We start from the raw sequence: 17081 nt of genomic DNA, 5'->3' as shown, positions 1-17081 counted from the left end.
CAACAACTCAGTGAGTAGATAACGTTCAATATACACACATGAGGTAATATAATAATGAGAAATATATATATACAAGTATGGCTCTAGGTTCTTATAGAAAGGTTTCTCAAATAGGCCATAACAAGAAGATTATATGGTAAAGTTTGTCAGAAAATCAAAATGCAATGAGCATTAGGCTCCGTACTGTGGGATGATCAGTCCACACAGGTTGGTGACTCCCTTGACCAACTAGGGTTTCAGATACGATGTGCACAAAGACTAACACTACCCTGTTAGCATGGGTATTCTGACTGACATACCATAGGTTCATAATCATAATCATAATCTAACAAACATATTCATATCTCAAAGCTCAACTCATGACATCAATCAATGAGGAGCTATCAATTCAGAAGTCAATTCAAAATATATGTTGGTTCATATCAAGAATTCAAATTCAATAATTGATCATGCTTTATCATAACAAGGATAATAATCAGCATATATATTATCAAGAAGCATGATTCAATTCATATTAACAAATCAAATATTTATACTATTTCTCATGCATATGGAAAATTATCCACTCACCTGACTCAAAAGCAAACAGAAGTCAAATGCAGACACCGAAGAAAATCCTACTAATGTCTTGCCGGTAGAATATCAGGATTATCTGAATACAAAGGAGACATATTCAAGAATGACTCAAAAGAACATTTAACTTATTTAATGCACTTAACTAAGGGTGTATACCGTAACCCTATATGTTTTTGAACTAACTAGTTAATTTTCTCAAAACCACAAAGTCTAACGGTTTTCCCGAAATCTAATCCATAATAAAAACAACTAATAAAATTGGTAATAATTCACTAAATAACCCTTAATTATTCATCAAAATAATCTGAAAAAGCTAGTATTACAGCTAGGGACTAATCTGGAATTTTTCCATATTTTTAGGGCCAAATTGTAATTTTCATCTAATGGAGGACCAAACTGAAATTTGTCATAAATCCATGAATATACTGAAATTCTGACCTTAATTCATCCTCAATTCTGTCTAGGATGTATCATTATGCTCCAGGGACCATTATGGAATTTTACCAAAATTTTAGGGTCAAATTGGAGGACCAAATTGAAAGTGTTAAATTCTCTTATCTATACAGTAATTCTGCCCATAATTCATATGTTATTCTGTTCAGAATCTCGGAATATGCTCCAGGGACCAATTTTTAATTTTCCAAAGTTCGGGGACTAAACTGTAATTTCGCAAATTGAGGGACCAAATTGAATTTTTATCATCTTCAACCTCCAATCCATAATTTTAACAGAAACCCCACTGTTCTCTCCAAAATTTCTAACACAATTTCACCATTCAAACAAAATCACAACTAAAACTCATCATCTTTCAATTCAATCTCTCAAAATCATTCAAATAATCAAATATCCACAATAATCAACCTCTATCGTTCAATTTAATTCATCAATTTAAACCAAAACACAAATTCTCAAAACCCTAACATTCATCAAAACCGAAATTTAACTTCAATAACACATATTTATACATAATCTTACCTTTTTACTTATTTCCTTCAAATCTCTTCCTTTTTCCCTTATTTTCCCTTCCTTTCTCTTCTTCTTCTTCTTCTTCTTCTTCCTCCCTTCTCTCTCACGGTTCTGCTCTCTAATTCAGATCTCTTTTTTTTTTTTCTATTTATATTTATTATGTTATACAATTACTACAATACCTTTATTTATTTATACCCATACTTTAAGCCTTCAAGGGCTTTATTGTATTTTCCCATTTCATTAATTCAAAATGTTACACATAATCTCTTATCCATCTTGAAGGTCCTCTAACTCTTCTTTCATGAAAAATTGATGATTCTCCCCTGTTCTCACCATGTTGAGAACTGCCACTATAATAACCTGGCGATGCTCTGCTATTCTCACCAGGTTGAGGACTGCCAAGAAGATTTTCATGAAAACTTGACTATTTTCCTCGATTCTCACCAGGCTAAAGACTGGTAGTTAAATCTTCATTTATATCTGCTCCATTTTCTAATTCTTCAGGAATGTCTTCCTTATTCATGGATGTTCCAGTATCACCTTCATCTCTATATTTTAGATCAGCCACCAGTTATTCATTATAGCTTTGGTCATAGTCCCAAGATTTTTCTTCATCAAATACTACATCCTTGCTGATTATAATTTTCTTCTCAATTGGATCATAAAGTCTGTAAGCCTTAGATTCTTCACTGAGTCCTAGTAGCATGCAAGGAATGCTTTTGGCATCGAGCTTTGTCCTTCGTACATTAGGAATATATACATGAGCCATGCATCCAAAGATCCTAAAGTGTTTAATTGAAGGTTTGATGCCACTCCAAGCTTCTTCAGGTGTGTGATTTTGAACTGCTAAAGTAGGACTTCGATTGAGAACATTTATTGTCCAATTTACTGCCTCTGGCCAGAGATTCTTAGGAATTCTCCTTTCAATTAGCATGCAGCGAACCATATTCATTGTTGTTCTGTTTTTTCTTTCAGCTACTCCATTCTGTTGTGGAGTATATGCTGCTGTCAACTGCCACTTGATACCATGCTCAATGCAATACTCATTGAATTCATCCCCTTCATCGATCTGTTCTTAAGCATTTTATATAGCCCTCTATTTCTTTTTCAACGTAATTCTTAAAACATTTGAACATATATAATGCTTCAGATTTCTCTACTAAGAAATAAGTCCATACTTTTCTAGTAAAGTCATCAATAAAGCATATAATGTACCTCTTTTTGCTGTTAGAAATAGGAGATATCGGTCCGTAGAGATCTGCATGGATGAGTTGAAGCTTCTCTGTGGCTCTCCAATTGTTCTGCTTTGGAATGAGATCTCTATGCTGCTTCCCAATCATGCAGGTAGCCTATACTGTTGATGGAATCTTGAACTGAGTTATCCCATGCACCATGTTCTTTGCTTGAAGAGTCCTTAATCCTTTGTAGCTTAAATGTCCATATCGACAGTGCCACAAATGTGCTAAATCTAGTGTTGAGTTATAAAGGCAGGCTGGTTTCTGATGTAGTGAATTTGTTAACAGCACAAACATTCTATTTGTTGTCATTTCAGTATGTATAATAAGCCCTTTTCTCCGAATGATTGATGTTCATATATCCATGTTGAATGAGGATTGTCAACCCTTTGTCTTGAAGTTGACCAATGCTAAAAAGATTAGTCTTCAAATCAGGGACATAATATGTCACTAACAACATGTGTAAGACCATTCACTTTCAATTTCACGTTGCGTTTTCCCAACACATCCATTCTTGTGTTATTTCCCAGCTTCACCTTCTGTTTGAAGCTCTCATTTATCACATGGAACAGGCTCTTGTCACCACACATGTGGTTACTGCACCTAAAATCTAAAACCAGACATCTTCCCTTCAAGCATGATTCATATCCACAAATGACATGAGTAGCATTTCTTCTTCTTCTCCTCCTAGTTCAGCGTAGTTAGCTTCTTTATCCCAACTTGGACACTCATATTGAAAGTGTCCAAACTTATGGCACTTAAAACACTCCACTGTTGCTTTGTTGTTGTAAAACTGACTGCTTGTCCCTCTGCTTCTGCCTCTGTATGCACCTCGCCCTTGTCTTCTCGCATTGAATCTATCTTCAGAATTGGTGATCTTTAGTGCTTGTTCTTCCCCTATGTGACGCTGGAATTCCTGCTCATGGACAATCAAGGAACTCTAGAGTTTATTAATTGAGAGTTGATCAATATCTTTGGATTCTTCAATTGAACAGACAATATAATTAAACTTCTCACTCAATGATCTGAGAATTTTCTCCACCACTGTAACATCAGTCATTCACTCTCCATATGTTCTCATTTTATTAGCAACTGTCAGTACTCTTGAGAAATACTCAGAGACTCCTTTACCAGCTTTCATCTCTAAGGTTTCAAACTCTCTACAGAGAGCTTGGAGATGTGATCTTTTGACTCTAGCACTTCCTTTACAAGGATGGTTTTCAATATCGTTCGATCTATAGCTTGAAAAAGATAATTTTTCACCTTCATGTCTTTCAGCTTTAACTCATCAATCCTCTTTCGTTGCATTTCTGTCTACTCTATGATATTTTCAGCCTCAACATAGCCATTTTCTATCAACCCCCAATATTCCTTAGAGCGTAAGAAATTCTCCATCAACATGCTCTAGTGGTCATAATAGCCATCAACATGCTCTAGATATTTGTATAGCTCAATAATTTTTGTTTTGTTTTTATTTTTTTTAACTATTTTTTATCTACTTATATTTCTTGACGATTTATTATCATTTAAAGAAAAAAGATGATCAGAATACTATTCTCGACCCACATCAGTTGCTACTTCGAGAAGAAGACCCTCTTTTTAAATAAAAACATCACGTTATATCTACATCGGTCTTTAAAACTAGAAGACAGATCGATCTAATTATCTACACCAAGTTTAACCAAGACATAATACTAACTTGACAAAAACTCCTTGAATAGTTTTTGAATTCTTTTTGAAGATAAAAATATCATGCTAGGTTTATATCAATCCCTAAAAACTAGGAGACGTGTGGATTAAACTGCTAAAACCCAAGCTTAAACACATTTATGCATAGTTATCTATGGTGAAATTGCCTCTAAGGAGATCAAGTTTCTTTTACCTTTTTTTTTTGCCATTCCGTATATCTATGGTCTCTATCTTAATCGCATTTATGCTCAGTTATGTTTCTAGCTTGAAAATAAAATAATTAAAGAAGAAATTAATAAGAATCTAGCCTTCATAATGATCGAAGTTGAAGATCACACAAAGAGAAGCTACTTTTATATGCTGTAATAAATGAATTGTGTACAAAGGTATGATTTTACAAACGAGTCAAAGGCGTTAAAAGAAAATGCATATAGAACGCCTTTGTTGTTTTTAGTTGTTTTTCTTTTTCTTCCGGGACTCGAGACCGTTGTCAGTGTACCCAATGCAGACAGCTTGCACCGCCAGCCTATTGGCAATGTCAGAACGCTTCTTTAATCCAAACGTTTCATCTGATACAAGAATTCCACAGCTCTGTTTCCCAACACATGCCTGCAAGTTAAGGATCATAATTTGAGTCAATAAATAGGATGAATGACAAATTATATCGCTAAAGAATACCACCAGCGTTTTTGCTACCTTTTCCACTACCGCCGCACTGCGAGTGGCGTAGAAGGAGCCCTTCATGAACGCGCCGCATGTTCCCTCAGGGTCTCCATAGCTGGCGAATTGAATGTCTGAGATGGTTCGGCCACCTTCGCATGACAATTCTAATGTGCTTCCTTCATATGCATTTCCACATATTGTCTCCACAGCAACAATCTGGAACGACACATTTGTAGGGTTCCCGCCCACTTCCTCAAACAAGATCAAGGTGTTTTGGCCATCCTTGTTAAGGTATGACCTTGGGATATGGTACCATCTTTGAGAAGGATTGCCGCAGTTCGTCGCACATTTATCACCATTATAAGATCCACGGTAGTCACAAGTGTCAGGGCATCCTTTGGCATCAGCAATTTGCGTAGGCCAGAAGCGACCAAGGCTTTCTCCATTCACCCAGGCATGCCCTTTGCCCATGCCTAGCAAGTCTACCACTACTGGTTCAGTACCTGAAGGACTGGAAAATGTGGTCTGGACACACACAGTAGTGATAACTTAATTAGAAACAGCAGTTCTAAACCCATACTTGAACGTTTCACAAAATATTTTCACCGAGGTTTCAAGGATTAGAACGTATTTACCTTGTACCATGTCATGGCTCTTCCGGTAGGAATGTTATCACTGGCAGTAAATTTAGTGGCATGTGGCGAATTTGGATCCTTGTATCTTTTGGCCTCACCGCTCAACCCAATCTTCATATAAAGAATGAAGTGATAATCACAAGTTTGCATAAACACCCATTAATTGTTATTTTCTGCAGAATGTTTGCGGGGCGTACCTTGTAAGACCACTGAGATGACGTCAAGTCCATAAAAGGTTTCCCATTTGCTACCAACTGGACGGGCCCTTCAGCAATGCCAACAGGTTTTTTATCATAATATTGACCATAATTCTGCACAGAAGAAAAGAGGAAAAATTGAAAATGTGAGCAAATGTAGAAGAAAAGGTAATATTAGCAAGAGTAGATTATGAAAAATGTGGTTGGTAAACGAATAGAGAACACACAGCCAATCCAACAGTGGCACTGAGTAAGCTTATGGTGTTCGTCCCAGAAGTGAGAGTAACTGGCTTCTCAAATAGAAAACTGTAATCATCTCCCTTGACTGATTGTTGACCGTTGGCTTGCTTGGAAAACTGGGTTCCTGAATTTCGTCAACAGAGGAGATTCAAGTTTAGCTAATTAAAACTAGTAGGATAAGTGACAATAATTTTTAGTCGGCCCGCAGATTCAAGTCATTTCTATCAAATTGGAATTACCAATCTCCTTCTTGTTAACATAAGCATGAAGTGTATGGCCTCTTGTGCCAACTCGCAGGGTCACATTAGTCCACTTCTTCAGTGTCGTCTCGTTAAGGTTAACACTGCATCAAAGCATTAGTCTTCCATGTCATGACCTGGAAATATGCAGCCCAAGACTATAGGAACGGTTGCTGGATAATTTTCAGCATTTAAGCTTATTACCTAGTCATGTACCACAGATAGTCAGTAGTATCAACAGTTGTTTCTTTCTGCTCAAGAAGCTCGGCGGCTCTGAATCTACCCTTTCCTTGGAGTACACCTTTCATGGGTTCTGGTGCCCACGTCCAGGAAAGTTGAACTGGTTTATCCTCCTCGTGTAGCTTCTTGACCATTATTGAGGTCTGGGTATTAACCTTTGCAGTGTTGTGAATTTCTTTGTTGCAATCTTGAAGAATAGTAACAGACCAAGCAGGCAAGGAGTACTTCCCATCCTGTCCCAAGTCTACATTGGCTTCCTCCATGTTTGCATTGCTCAAGAAACAGAATCTCTCTCCAGTCCCTTGGTTGGTGAATGTGGTTTGCTGAACATTTTGAAGAGAATTCTCATTAATCGAAAGAACACGATAAATTCATGTCACCTATTTCCTTTGGAATCAACATTTGACGTTTGGAATTCAGTTTGTAACTTACATCGACCCCGCCCCAGAAATTCTTGGATGTCACGGTGCCATTAGTGAGAATTCTCTCCCCCAGTTTGATAGCTGCGTGAAGTTGCTTGAGGTGACCCCACTTGGGCTGATTCAAGTTACCTGGAAATGATAATTTTGCACAGCATCGTCTCAAAGTGCTCACAATCGTATTGATATGCAATGAATTTAAAACATCATTATTTCATTATGTCCGTGCAGATTTTCCTCGGTTTAAAAAACGTTTACCATATTCATCCAGAGGAGCATTGTAGTCATATGATGTTGTAATGTATGGACCTCCTGCTGTGCGTCCAAAATTCGTTCCTCCATGATACTGAATTAGTAAAGGAAAAGATCAAAATACGTGAATAAACCCGAGAATATTAATTAATGTCATATGGTATGCAATTAACCATATAATAGCTGTTCAAGACTCCGCCATTTTGGATAAAGCGTGCCACTGAAAAGGCCAAATCTTCAGCAGTTCTATATGGATCTCTGCCACCCCAAAGCTTGAACCTAGAAGGACAGCATCACGGTTTTAAGCTCGCTAATTTAAGATTTGAGTCTCCGAGGTTAGGAAAACAACGTAAAACTTCGGGAAGAAAGCAAACCATCCACTCCAGTTTTCTGTCCACATTTTGGGACTCTTAGGGTTGTTTGGCTTGAACTGGTCGCAGTAAAATCCATTGCATGTATTAATCTGAGGGGCAGCATACAACAGAAATCTTCAATGCCAAATCAGAATATGAAATGGCGTTAACGCAAGCTGCACTACCAAAACGGAACAAGGAAAACAAAGCAGAAATGGATACCATGGGTTGTGGAGCGTTGGACTGCTGGCACATAATCCATGGGACTCCAACGTTCTGTCCTACTGCCATCTGTGCACACCAATTGACGTACCTTCTCCCTGCGTCTCCATAAGGTCCCATAACGTTTCCATATTCATTCTCAATCTGTTATGCATCTCCCAGCAGAAGTGTCAGCACACCGATGTGAATGCTACTTTATGTAAACGACAAGAGAGAAAATGCCGCCAAACCTGTGCTAAAATTATAGGCCCTCCCTGTGGTGCAAACAACTTTGCTTCTTTGCACACGTCCACGATCTTGGTGGTAAAGATTTGCATCTCGTTCTGTTCATAAAGTGAAATTAAGAAAGCAGAACAGAAACACTACAACAGAGAAGAAAAATCAATTATTTCCAAGTAATGGAAACCTTGTAAATCTCGTTATCCGTTCTCAATTCAATCCCTGGAATGTTGTGTAGCCACATGGGGAAGCCTCTGATAAAGAGAGATCAGACATCATCAGCTTTGCAATGCATGCACAGAGTTAGTTTGCTTTAAAACTTGCAGTTGTCCAGCTTTAAAAAGGGTACATACCCGTATGACCATTCAGCACAGACATACGGACCAATCCGGAGAATGACGTGAAGTCCAGCTTCTTGAGCGAGCTTAAAGAATTTTACAATGTCCTGATTCCCAGAGAAATCATACTGGCTCGTCACAATTTAAACAGAAAATGTGAATTAGTTTGGGGAATCAAATCGCCTGAGCTGAAAAAATGAAGCACTACGTGCACATGAGCAGTTCAAACCTGCCGGCGGACCGGCTCATGGCGGTCCCAGAAGATATAAGTTTCAATAGCATCAATGCCACCTTCCTTCGCCTTCTGGAATAGCTCTGGCCACATCTGTATAGCAGGAAAAAGGAGCCTTACATTTTTAACTTTCTTATTTGAGAAGACAAGAAAAAAAAACAGAGCAAAAAACGAAAACAAGCAAACAAGCTAGGTTGCTTTCAGGCTCACGATATTGTCATATTGAAAAGTAATGTTTCTGATACCTCAGGCGTGCTACGCGGATAGTGAATTGCTCCTGCGAAAATGATTTTCCGTTCACCATTGATGATAACAGCATTGGAATCGTAATCAACAGTTGTTGCTGAGCTTGAGCATAGCAAATGCTAAACTCGCAATAAGAAGAATTTCAATCTGAGAACCTGACAGCTTCATCTCTGATTTTGGATGGATTATAAAACAAGAACAATTTGAAGAGAAAAATGAAAAGAAGAAGACAAAATCAAGCGTGTTCGTGCACAGGCTATCTTCGCACTGAAGCCAGTAAAGCTGAAGAACAATGCTTATATAGGAAACTGCATGTCTAAAATTATACAAACAACTAAGATTGGACACCTCTATCACCTAAATTTTCTATATTTGGAGACCCATTGTTCAAGGTCTTACAAGACTCGTTAGGTGTTTTAGATAAGACTTGACATTCTGTCCTGAGAGTTTTTGAGCAACACTTCTAGCGCGCTAGCCTTTAATTTCAACCTGAGGATAGCTGCGGAGGACAAAACCTATCCAGTTTCAAGACAGCGAAATTATTCATGAGTACGATGATGAACTCCTTAATTACTACCGCGAAACATGGAGCAAGTGGATTGTCTTTACAGCGGCCATAACAATAGCAATGATCCTGTAAACCAAAGCGCGTTACAAATTATAATCTGTTTTTCTTTTCCCTCCATCAGTTACAAAATTGGACAGAGAAAAACACTCTGTATTTCCTTCTTTCTTTTGAAATCTCAAAATTTCATTAAGAGAAGACTTCAAATCAAAGTACAGCTCAAGAGAAGAGGCTTTTCCTGTAGCATACGAGGCATCGCTCCAGAACAGAAGTTCACTCAACACCCTAAAATCTTGGAAATCATTTTTCATTTATCAAAAATGAAGAATGGTAGAGCTATGGTGGAACTTCCTGAAATCAGTTTTAATCAGCTTGCCTTTAACACGGTTGAAGGGAATCTCTATCACGAACTCTACATAGATCTGTGGTTCGTTTATACGGCGATAAATATCCGTTCTTAATTCTAAGACTCCGTTTGTTTGTAGGAAAGTTGTTTTTTTTTTTAAAGTGAATTCTAAGAAAAGTGAATTCCAAAAAAGTATTTTTGATGTTTGGCAGTGTTATGGAAAATGAACTGGAAAACATTTTCCAGTGTTTGTTTATGTTATGTAAAATGAACTGGAAAATAATTTATTAATGAATTAATTTTTTTTTTTCAAGTTTATCAAAATATATATAAATATTTAATCACTTAAAATGAAATCTAAAAAGTATAATGATGAATTTTTTTTATTATATCCTATATTCATACATAGCTTATTTTTATAAAATATAAACTATATATGTCATATCATATTATAGAGAAATAAGCTTGTGAAATATTTTTTAAGTAAAACCTATTAATATATTTGTTTTTCAATTTTAAAAGCTTAAAATAAGTTTTTTTTTTTTTTCATATGAAGAAAGCCAAATTTGTTTATGTTAAGAATTATATATTTGGATTTTTTTTTTTTCGGTATGAAGTATTTTTTAAAAGATAAATAGATACAAAAATATTTTTGATGGGTATTTTGGATAAATATTTTTTTTACGGGTAAAGGCAATTATCCCTTTAATATATATCAAATAAACATCAAGAAATAAATATAAATACATAACATCAAACATAGTCATGCATAAATATTACGTTTCGATGTCATATACATACATATTAGTTCAAATTACAAACATAAACATGCTAGACCGAGTTAAACAAGTAAACATACTTGTCAAATAACAAACAAAGTCTGAACCCAAATTTTGAACATGTTCAAACCATCTTAGCAAGCAGGCCTATAGTAGTGTTGGGTCATAAAGTTCTGAACCCAAATTTTCCTCAAATTAGCATTTTTTTGTCATAAATGTTTTTGCCAACATTTCATTTTGGACCAAATGATCAAATGCATCCCCAAGAGTTATCTCATCAAAGCCTTCAACTTTCATCACTTTCGCATACAACGCATTAACATCAAGTTGATTTTTGCTGAGACTTTGAATTGCAAATGCTACATCTCCAATATGTTTAGACAACTTTTCAGCACCATTATCTTCATATATGCGATTTCTCTTTCTATGTTGCCTCTTTTGTGTACTAGAGGAAGATGTCTCTTTTCCCTTTAAAGTTTCTTCATATTCCCCTTCATTTTCAATTGAAATTGATTGCTCTTCAATGTTCTCTTCCAAGTTGACATCAGCATATGATTTGGCATAATTTCTGGATGCCATGTCTTTTCCAACAACAATTGTCATTATCTCGTACATATCAAGTTTTTTGTTGAGATACTTGTCATGATTGGGATGTGCCTGTTCATAAAGTATAGAATATGCAATTTTTTAGTTCATTGTATAACATTTTAGAAACAAAAGTAAATATAAAAATTACAAAGAGTATAATATTTATCATACATTTACTTCTTCATTATATACATCTTTTAAAATTGTAATCATCTTCAAACAATCATCCCAGCCAAAACCACTTTTATTTTTAAGCTTGGTTATTATTCCCCATTCTTTTTTCACAGTCTTGAGATGATTGTCCACATGTTTAGGCTCGCATTGCACATTGAACTTTTGACTGATTTTTGTAGCCACCTTAACAAAAGATTCTGCTTTAAAGGTGGAAGAAGGTTTGCTTCCTTTAAGTGCCTCCTCAGCTAATATCTCAAGCAACATGTGAGACATAGGCTTAGACCATGTGAAGTGGTCTACAAAAAAGAAATTACAAATTTATACAAAATAAAATCATACAATATTTCAATTTAATAAATTTCATATAAAAACTATAATTAATAATTAAAAGAGAAATTATAATAAAAGTCAACATCTACTCCAAATACATAACAAATATAATACAAACTCAAGCAAGACATAATAAAAACAAACACATATAATTAACACTCAATTACTAGTTTCTTTAAGTGTTATAATCATTCCACATGGTTGAGGCAATCATTTCTCTTTTTGTTATCCACTCCCTATTCTCTTCCCTTTCCTCCCGTTGACTTAAGTTGATTGTTCGTCTAATTGGTTCACTATCCGAACATATTTCTTCCATAAGAAAGTCATAAGGATCAACCCCCATTATGTGATTATGAATAATAAAACATGCAAGCACAACATCTACTTGTGTTTCATAAGACCAAAAAGATTTTCCATCAATTGATCTAAAACAACTCTTCAAAATACCAAACCCTCGCTCAATCGCAGTTCTCAATGAAGAGTGTCGAAGATTAAATAGCTCCTTTTGATTTTCTGGTGAACATTCTGTAAACTCATTCAAGTGATATCGACCTCCATGAAAAGGAGAAATGATTCCTTTTCGAATACCGTAACTAGCATCACCAAGATAATATTTCCCTACAAATTAAAAAAAAAAACCCTATTACTATCTTTATATAATAAGACATTTTATATGTTTATTGCATATAATACATACTTTATTATATACCTTCTGGAATTTTTAAATAATTAGATCTTGATAATGCATCACCTAAAACCCGTGAATCATGGGCACTTCCTTCCCAGCTAGCTAAAACATATATAAACTTCAAATCAAAAGTTATAGCTGCTAAAACATTTTGTGTTGTTCCTTCTTTTCATCCTCGAAACTTTCCTTGAATCTCAACAGGAACATTTGCAGGAACATGGGTACCATCAATTGCTCCCACACAATCCTATATAAACATGAAAAAATAATTTATAACCTTTTCTTCTGAATGCAATTAATTAATTCATAAAAATATTGTTATTGTTTTCATACCTTAAAATAAGGATAGAATCTTCTATTATTCATTATCTCTGCTGGAACTATATCCTCTTGATTTTTAATAAGGTGTTTGTATAACTTTAGAATTGTCTTTAAAACAATTCTAAAGTAACGATGGATAGTTTCAACAGACCTATAGTATATACCACTAATAACCTGAAATCTTTGGTTTTGGCCTACAATTTGTAAGAACACAATTACTTACTCCCTAATAGACACATTTTGAGTTGATCGTAATAGGTTACGACTTGTGAGAACATCACACAATCTATATAATACAACAGGTTTCATACGAATCTGTTCAATGCAATGTCAATCACCTCGATTCAAAATGCTGTCAATATAGAATTCTCGTTAAGCAATTGCATTTATACGTGGTTTTCTTGGTATATAAATTCTATTTCTTTCTTCTTCAATAATAGCTACCTCTGTAGCTATCACAGTTACAACTGCTCTCATGCATGCTACATTAATTATTTTACTATCCATAACATGAAAGTGTAGTTTTCTGATAACAAAACCTAAAAATGTAGGAAAATAAATATTAAAAAAAGCATATAAAATACTTAAACAATCAATACAATAAATTATGATCAAAGAAGCTGACAATATACAATTCATAAGTTCACAATGATCAATAAGATCAATTATTTTAATTCTTAAAAATAATGTCATTATCGAATAATTAAATAAACATAAGTTTCGAAAATCACCTCGTATGCGGCAACACAACACACGATCGAGTTCATGGCTAGGTTCAATTCTATTCTATTTTGATTTGTTAGTTATAACCATGGAGATGGTTGAGTTTAAGCAATAATAGGTAGGCAAGGCTAGTCTATAATATTTGTAAGATAAAAAAACTAATCAACCCAATCATCAGTTACAAATTAGGGAGATTTTATTGTTAATCTCTATTTTTAGAGGAACAATACCTACTTAGAGTTGTATTGCATTATATTTCATTATGTTACTAAACACATAATTTATAACTGAAATTATAAATATAGTATAATTAGTTCTCATGATCTATGTCGCGTTCTACTACAACCACATGAACAAACTACAACAGCCTATACATTTGCTTTATAAAAAAACCCCATTGTTCCCAGCTCTTGCATTGCAAATCTCTAACTCTCTCCCATAACTTAATTAGTACATCATCATTCGGTTTCTCACAAATTCCCTCATTCCCCTCTAATTCCTAGTTCATTCGGTTTCTCAGATTCCCCTTCATTCCCCTCTCATTCCACTGTCATTTCCCCTCTCATTCGGTTTCCCCTCATTCGGTTTCCCCTCATTTCCCCTCTCATTCCCAGTTCATTCGGTTTCCCCTCATTTCCCGAAAAATTGTGTTTTTTATGGCTTGCTTGTGATAAATTTGGTTGGGTTTTTCTGTGAGCTTGTTTGAATGTGACAAGGAGATGAAGAAGAAAATTAGGTATGGAAAAAAAATTGACAGGCAGCTTCCCCAACCATGACGGATTGTTTGCGCAGCAAATACAAATACAGAGAAATTGTTTTTTTTCGGAACAAACAACAAATTAAACAATATCAAGGTTTTTTTGTTATAATTCTTACATATCTAAAAAATACGAAGAAGATAAAAAAACATAAAGAGAAATAATAGAGAAATTTGAGGGAAAAAATACCTGAAATGCAAGTGTGATACTCCATATCTTCTTTGCTTTTCAACTGTTTTCGGACACAAAGAGGGGAAGATGTGTTTTATCAATAAAGGAAAGTGTTTTCCTTTTGACAAGGAAAGGAAAACACTTTCCTGCGGGTAAAAGCAATTTCTTTGTTGACCGGAATTAACTTTCCTTTGACTAACTTTCCGGATGGTTGCCAAACATGGAAAAATGAGGAAACCGAATTCCTGGAATTCAGTTTCCTTGAAACAAACAAGACATAAATAAAATTGAGATTTCTCTCATGTTTAAACGGAGCTCAAGGATGTCGTGGATTAAAAATATTTTTGAAATAAACATTCACAGGAAACAGGCATTTTAAATTAATTAATCCTGACTAAAACTAAGAACATAAACCCCAATAGTACCCAGCCTGTTTTAAAAAATTCAAGAAAACATTAAGAAAGCGCATGAGATCTCTTTCTTTCTTTCTTTACTCAAAACACATTATGTGATCTCTCTATATTTGTAGAATTAGCGCTCCACTACTATTTACTAACAAGCTAAAAAATAATTGGGATGATTTATTTGTTCACTGCACTGTTAATGTGAACAGAGCAATTTTTTCCTCTTACTATTCATATGAATACGGAAATTTTTATTTTAGTTCCTTTCTTTCTGGTCAATGCATTTTTCCCATTTTTCTTTTCAATTTCCATTGCACTGTTAAAAAAAAAATGGGACAGTTTAACTATTCATTGCACTGTTGATGCAGTCGGGATTTATGAAAACTAGAGGTTTTGAGTATTTAAATAAGAATTTATCATAAACAAATTATGTAGACAGCTTAATAGATATTATTATGAACCAATGAAATACATCTGGATCCAATAGAAGATTTAGTTATATTCGATAAGAATAGTGGCTAAAAAAGACTTTAACATACGATCCAATTATTTTAATCAGGCTTAAATATTTACAAAAGTTTTTCGAGCACACCTCAATAAAGGACTGATTTATTCGTTCTTTAGTTGTCTAGGAATTTTGAAATTAGGCTAAAAATATCTTGTTTGAGCCAATTTTATTATTCTTCTTAACTTATTGTGTTGTTTTGGATATTATATAATTTTCCTTTATACTTTTGGATTCTAATTTTTTTGTAGCAGAGATAGGTTTTTTGAGACATATTTAAAGAACTTGTAAACCTCTTTAAGAGGCAAATATTATTAGACTTATTTTCATAATAAAATTGTAAATTTAGGGTTTATATCTATAACCCTTTTCACTCATCAAAATTTGTCTTTCGTGATTGTATGATGTCCGTTCTAGCTTTGTTTGTTTCATAATAAAACTGTGAAATTAGATTTCTTGAGAAAAAGGAGTTATTTTAATTTGTTTCAGTCTTAGAATATATTAGTAACATAAAGAGTAAAAAAAGAGAGGAAAAGAATGTTCAAAAATCATTTTTATATTTTTCTTGCTTTTTAAGTCATATGCACGTATTTGGATATGTTGATAAGGTTGTTGCTTTTGGTGTTGAAATCATTTTTGCAAGAGCCGAAGAAAGGTGAGACGAGAGGAAAAAGACATAGCAAATATATTTAAGTGAAAAACATATATTTGAGTGAAACACGAGATAAGTGTAAACATATGATGGAGTGAGATACTAAAAACATGTGAGGGAGTGAAAAACATATATATTTGCCATTTATAAAGATACTAAAAAACTCTTGTTTGTCCCCTCTAACTAAGTTCTTCCACACTATTAGTATTTGCCATCACTATTTCCACTACTATTGATATTAAAGATGTCTCATCGCTAATAATTGTTGCTATTGATCATAAGAATGCTTCTTTTTTTTTGTTAAGCAAAATAGGTCCATTTCATCACAACTAGATATATTCTTTAATCTTGTTATTGTATCTCCTTATATTTCTAAAGAAGAACCTTATAAAACTCATATGTTAGCAACTAATTTTTCTAAAATTAACATGGATGCAAACCCTGAAGTAGCACCTATTGATCCTTATTTGCCAGCGATGTTTTTATAAAAGAGGTATTTGTTATATAAAGTGACAATAATGCAGTATTAGAATCGATACTTTTTATTAAAGATGAAGGTTAGCTTTATACAGCCTTACATAATCTCAGCAAAGGAGATATTCACGTAGAAAATCATGCAAAATATAAACTAATAATCCCATGGACTAGGACTTATTAAACTAAATGCAAATCCTAACTACTTCCTTAACGGAATCCTAAACTTTCTCTTCGTACCCTCCCTTAAACTAGTTCCCAGATGTTACTAGTTTATTCAGGAATTTGAGAGACTCCCAACTGAGTCCTAAATTCTGTAATGCAACTAATGGGAGAGGTTTTGTCATTACATTTGCGAGTTGTTCTTGTGTTCCACAGTAGACTAATTCAACTGCTCCTTCTCGTGTAAGATCATGAAGAAAATGGAATCGCACATCAATGTGCTTGCTGTAACCATGTAACACAGGGTTTTTTGACAACTTAATTATGGAATTGTTATCACAGAAAATTATAGTGCCCTTGCTTTCCTTTAGACTTAGTTTCTTAAGTATTCTTTGCATCCAAACAGCTTGCAAAGCACAAGCAGCTGCAACCACAAACTCTGCTTCAATGGTTGAAAGTGTGACTAAAGGTTGTTTT

General features: G+C 34.5%; 1 protein-coding gene across 1 annotated transcript; it reads right to left on the bottom strand.

The window, feature by feature from the left end:
• Positions 1-3411: 3411 nt before the first annotated feature.
• Positions 3412-16080, bottom strand: LOC118056709 (beta-galactosidase 7). Its single transcript, XM_035069015.1, has 19 exons — positions 16036-16080; positions 8964-9083; positions 8716-8811; positions 8502-8614; positions 8336-8402; positions 8160-8252; positions 7930-8073; positions 7729-7817; positions 7528-7633; positions 7361-7448; positions 7116-7234; positions 6648-7006; positions 6444-6547; positions 6192-6328; positions 5965-6078; positions 5768-5878; positions 5166-5657; positions 4980-5078; positions 3412-3696 (listed from the first exon to the last, which is right to left on the bottom strand). The coding sequence occupies exons 1-19, from the start codon at positions 16078-16080 to the stop codon at positions 3412-3414; spliced, it is 2781 nt and encodes a 926-aa protein (XP_034924906.1).
• Between the last annotated feature and the right edge of the window lie 1001 nt (positions 16081-17081).

Source organism: Populus alba, chromosome 18 (assembly GCF_005239225.2).
Source record: "Populus alba chromosome 18, ASM523922v2, whole genome shotgun sequence".
NCBI classification, from domain to species: domain Eukaryota; kingdom Viridiplantae; phylum Streptophyta; class Magnoliopsida; order Malpighiales; family Salicaceae; genus Populus; species Populus alba.
The sequence above is the reverse complement of the archived record's forward strand: the minus strand, read 5'-3'. Positions and strand labels throughout refer to the sequence as shown.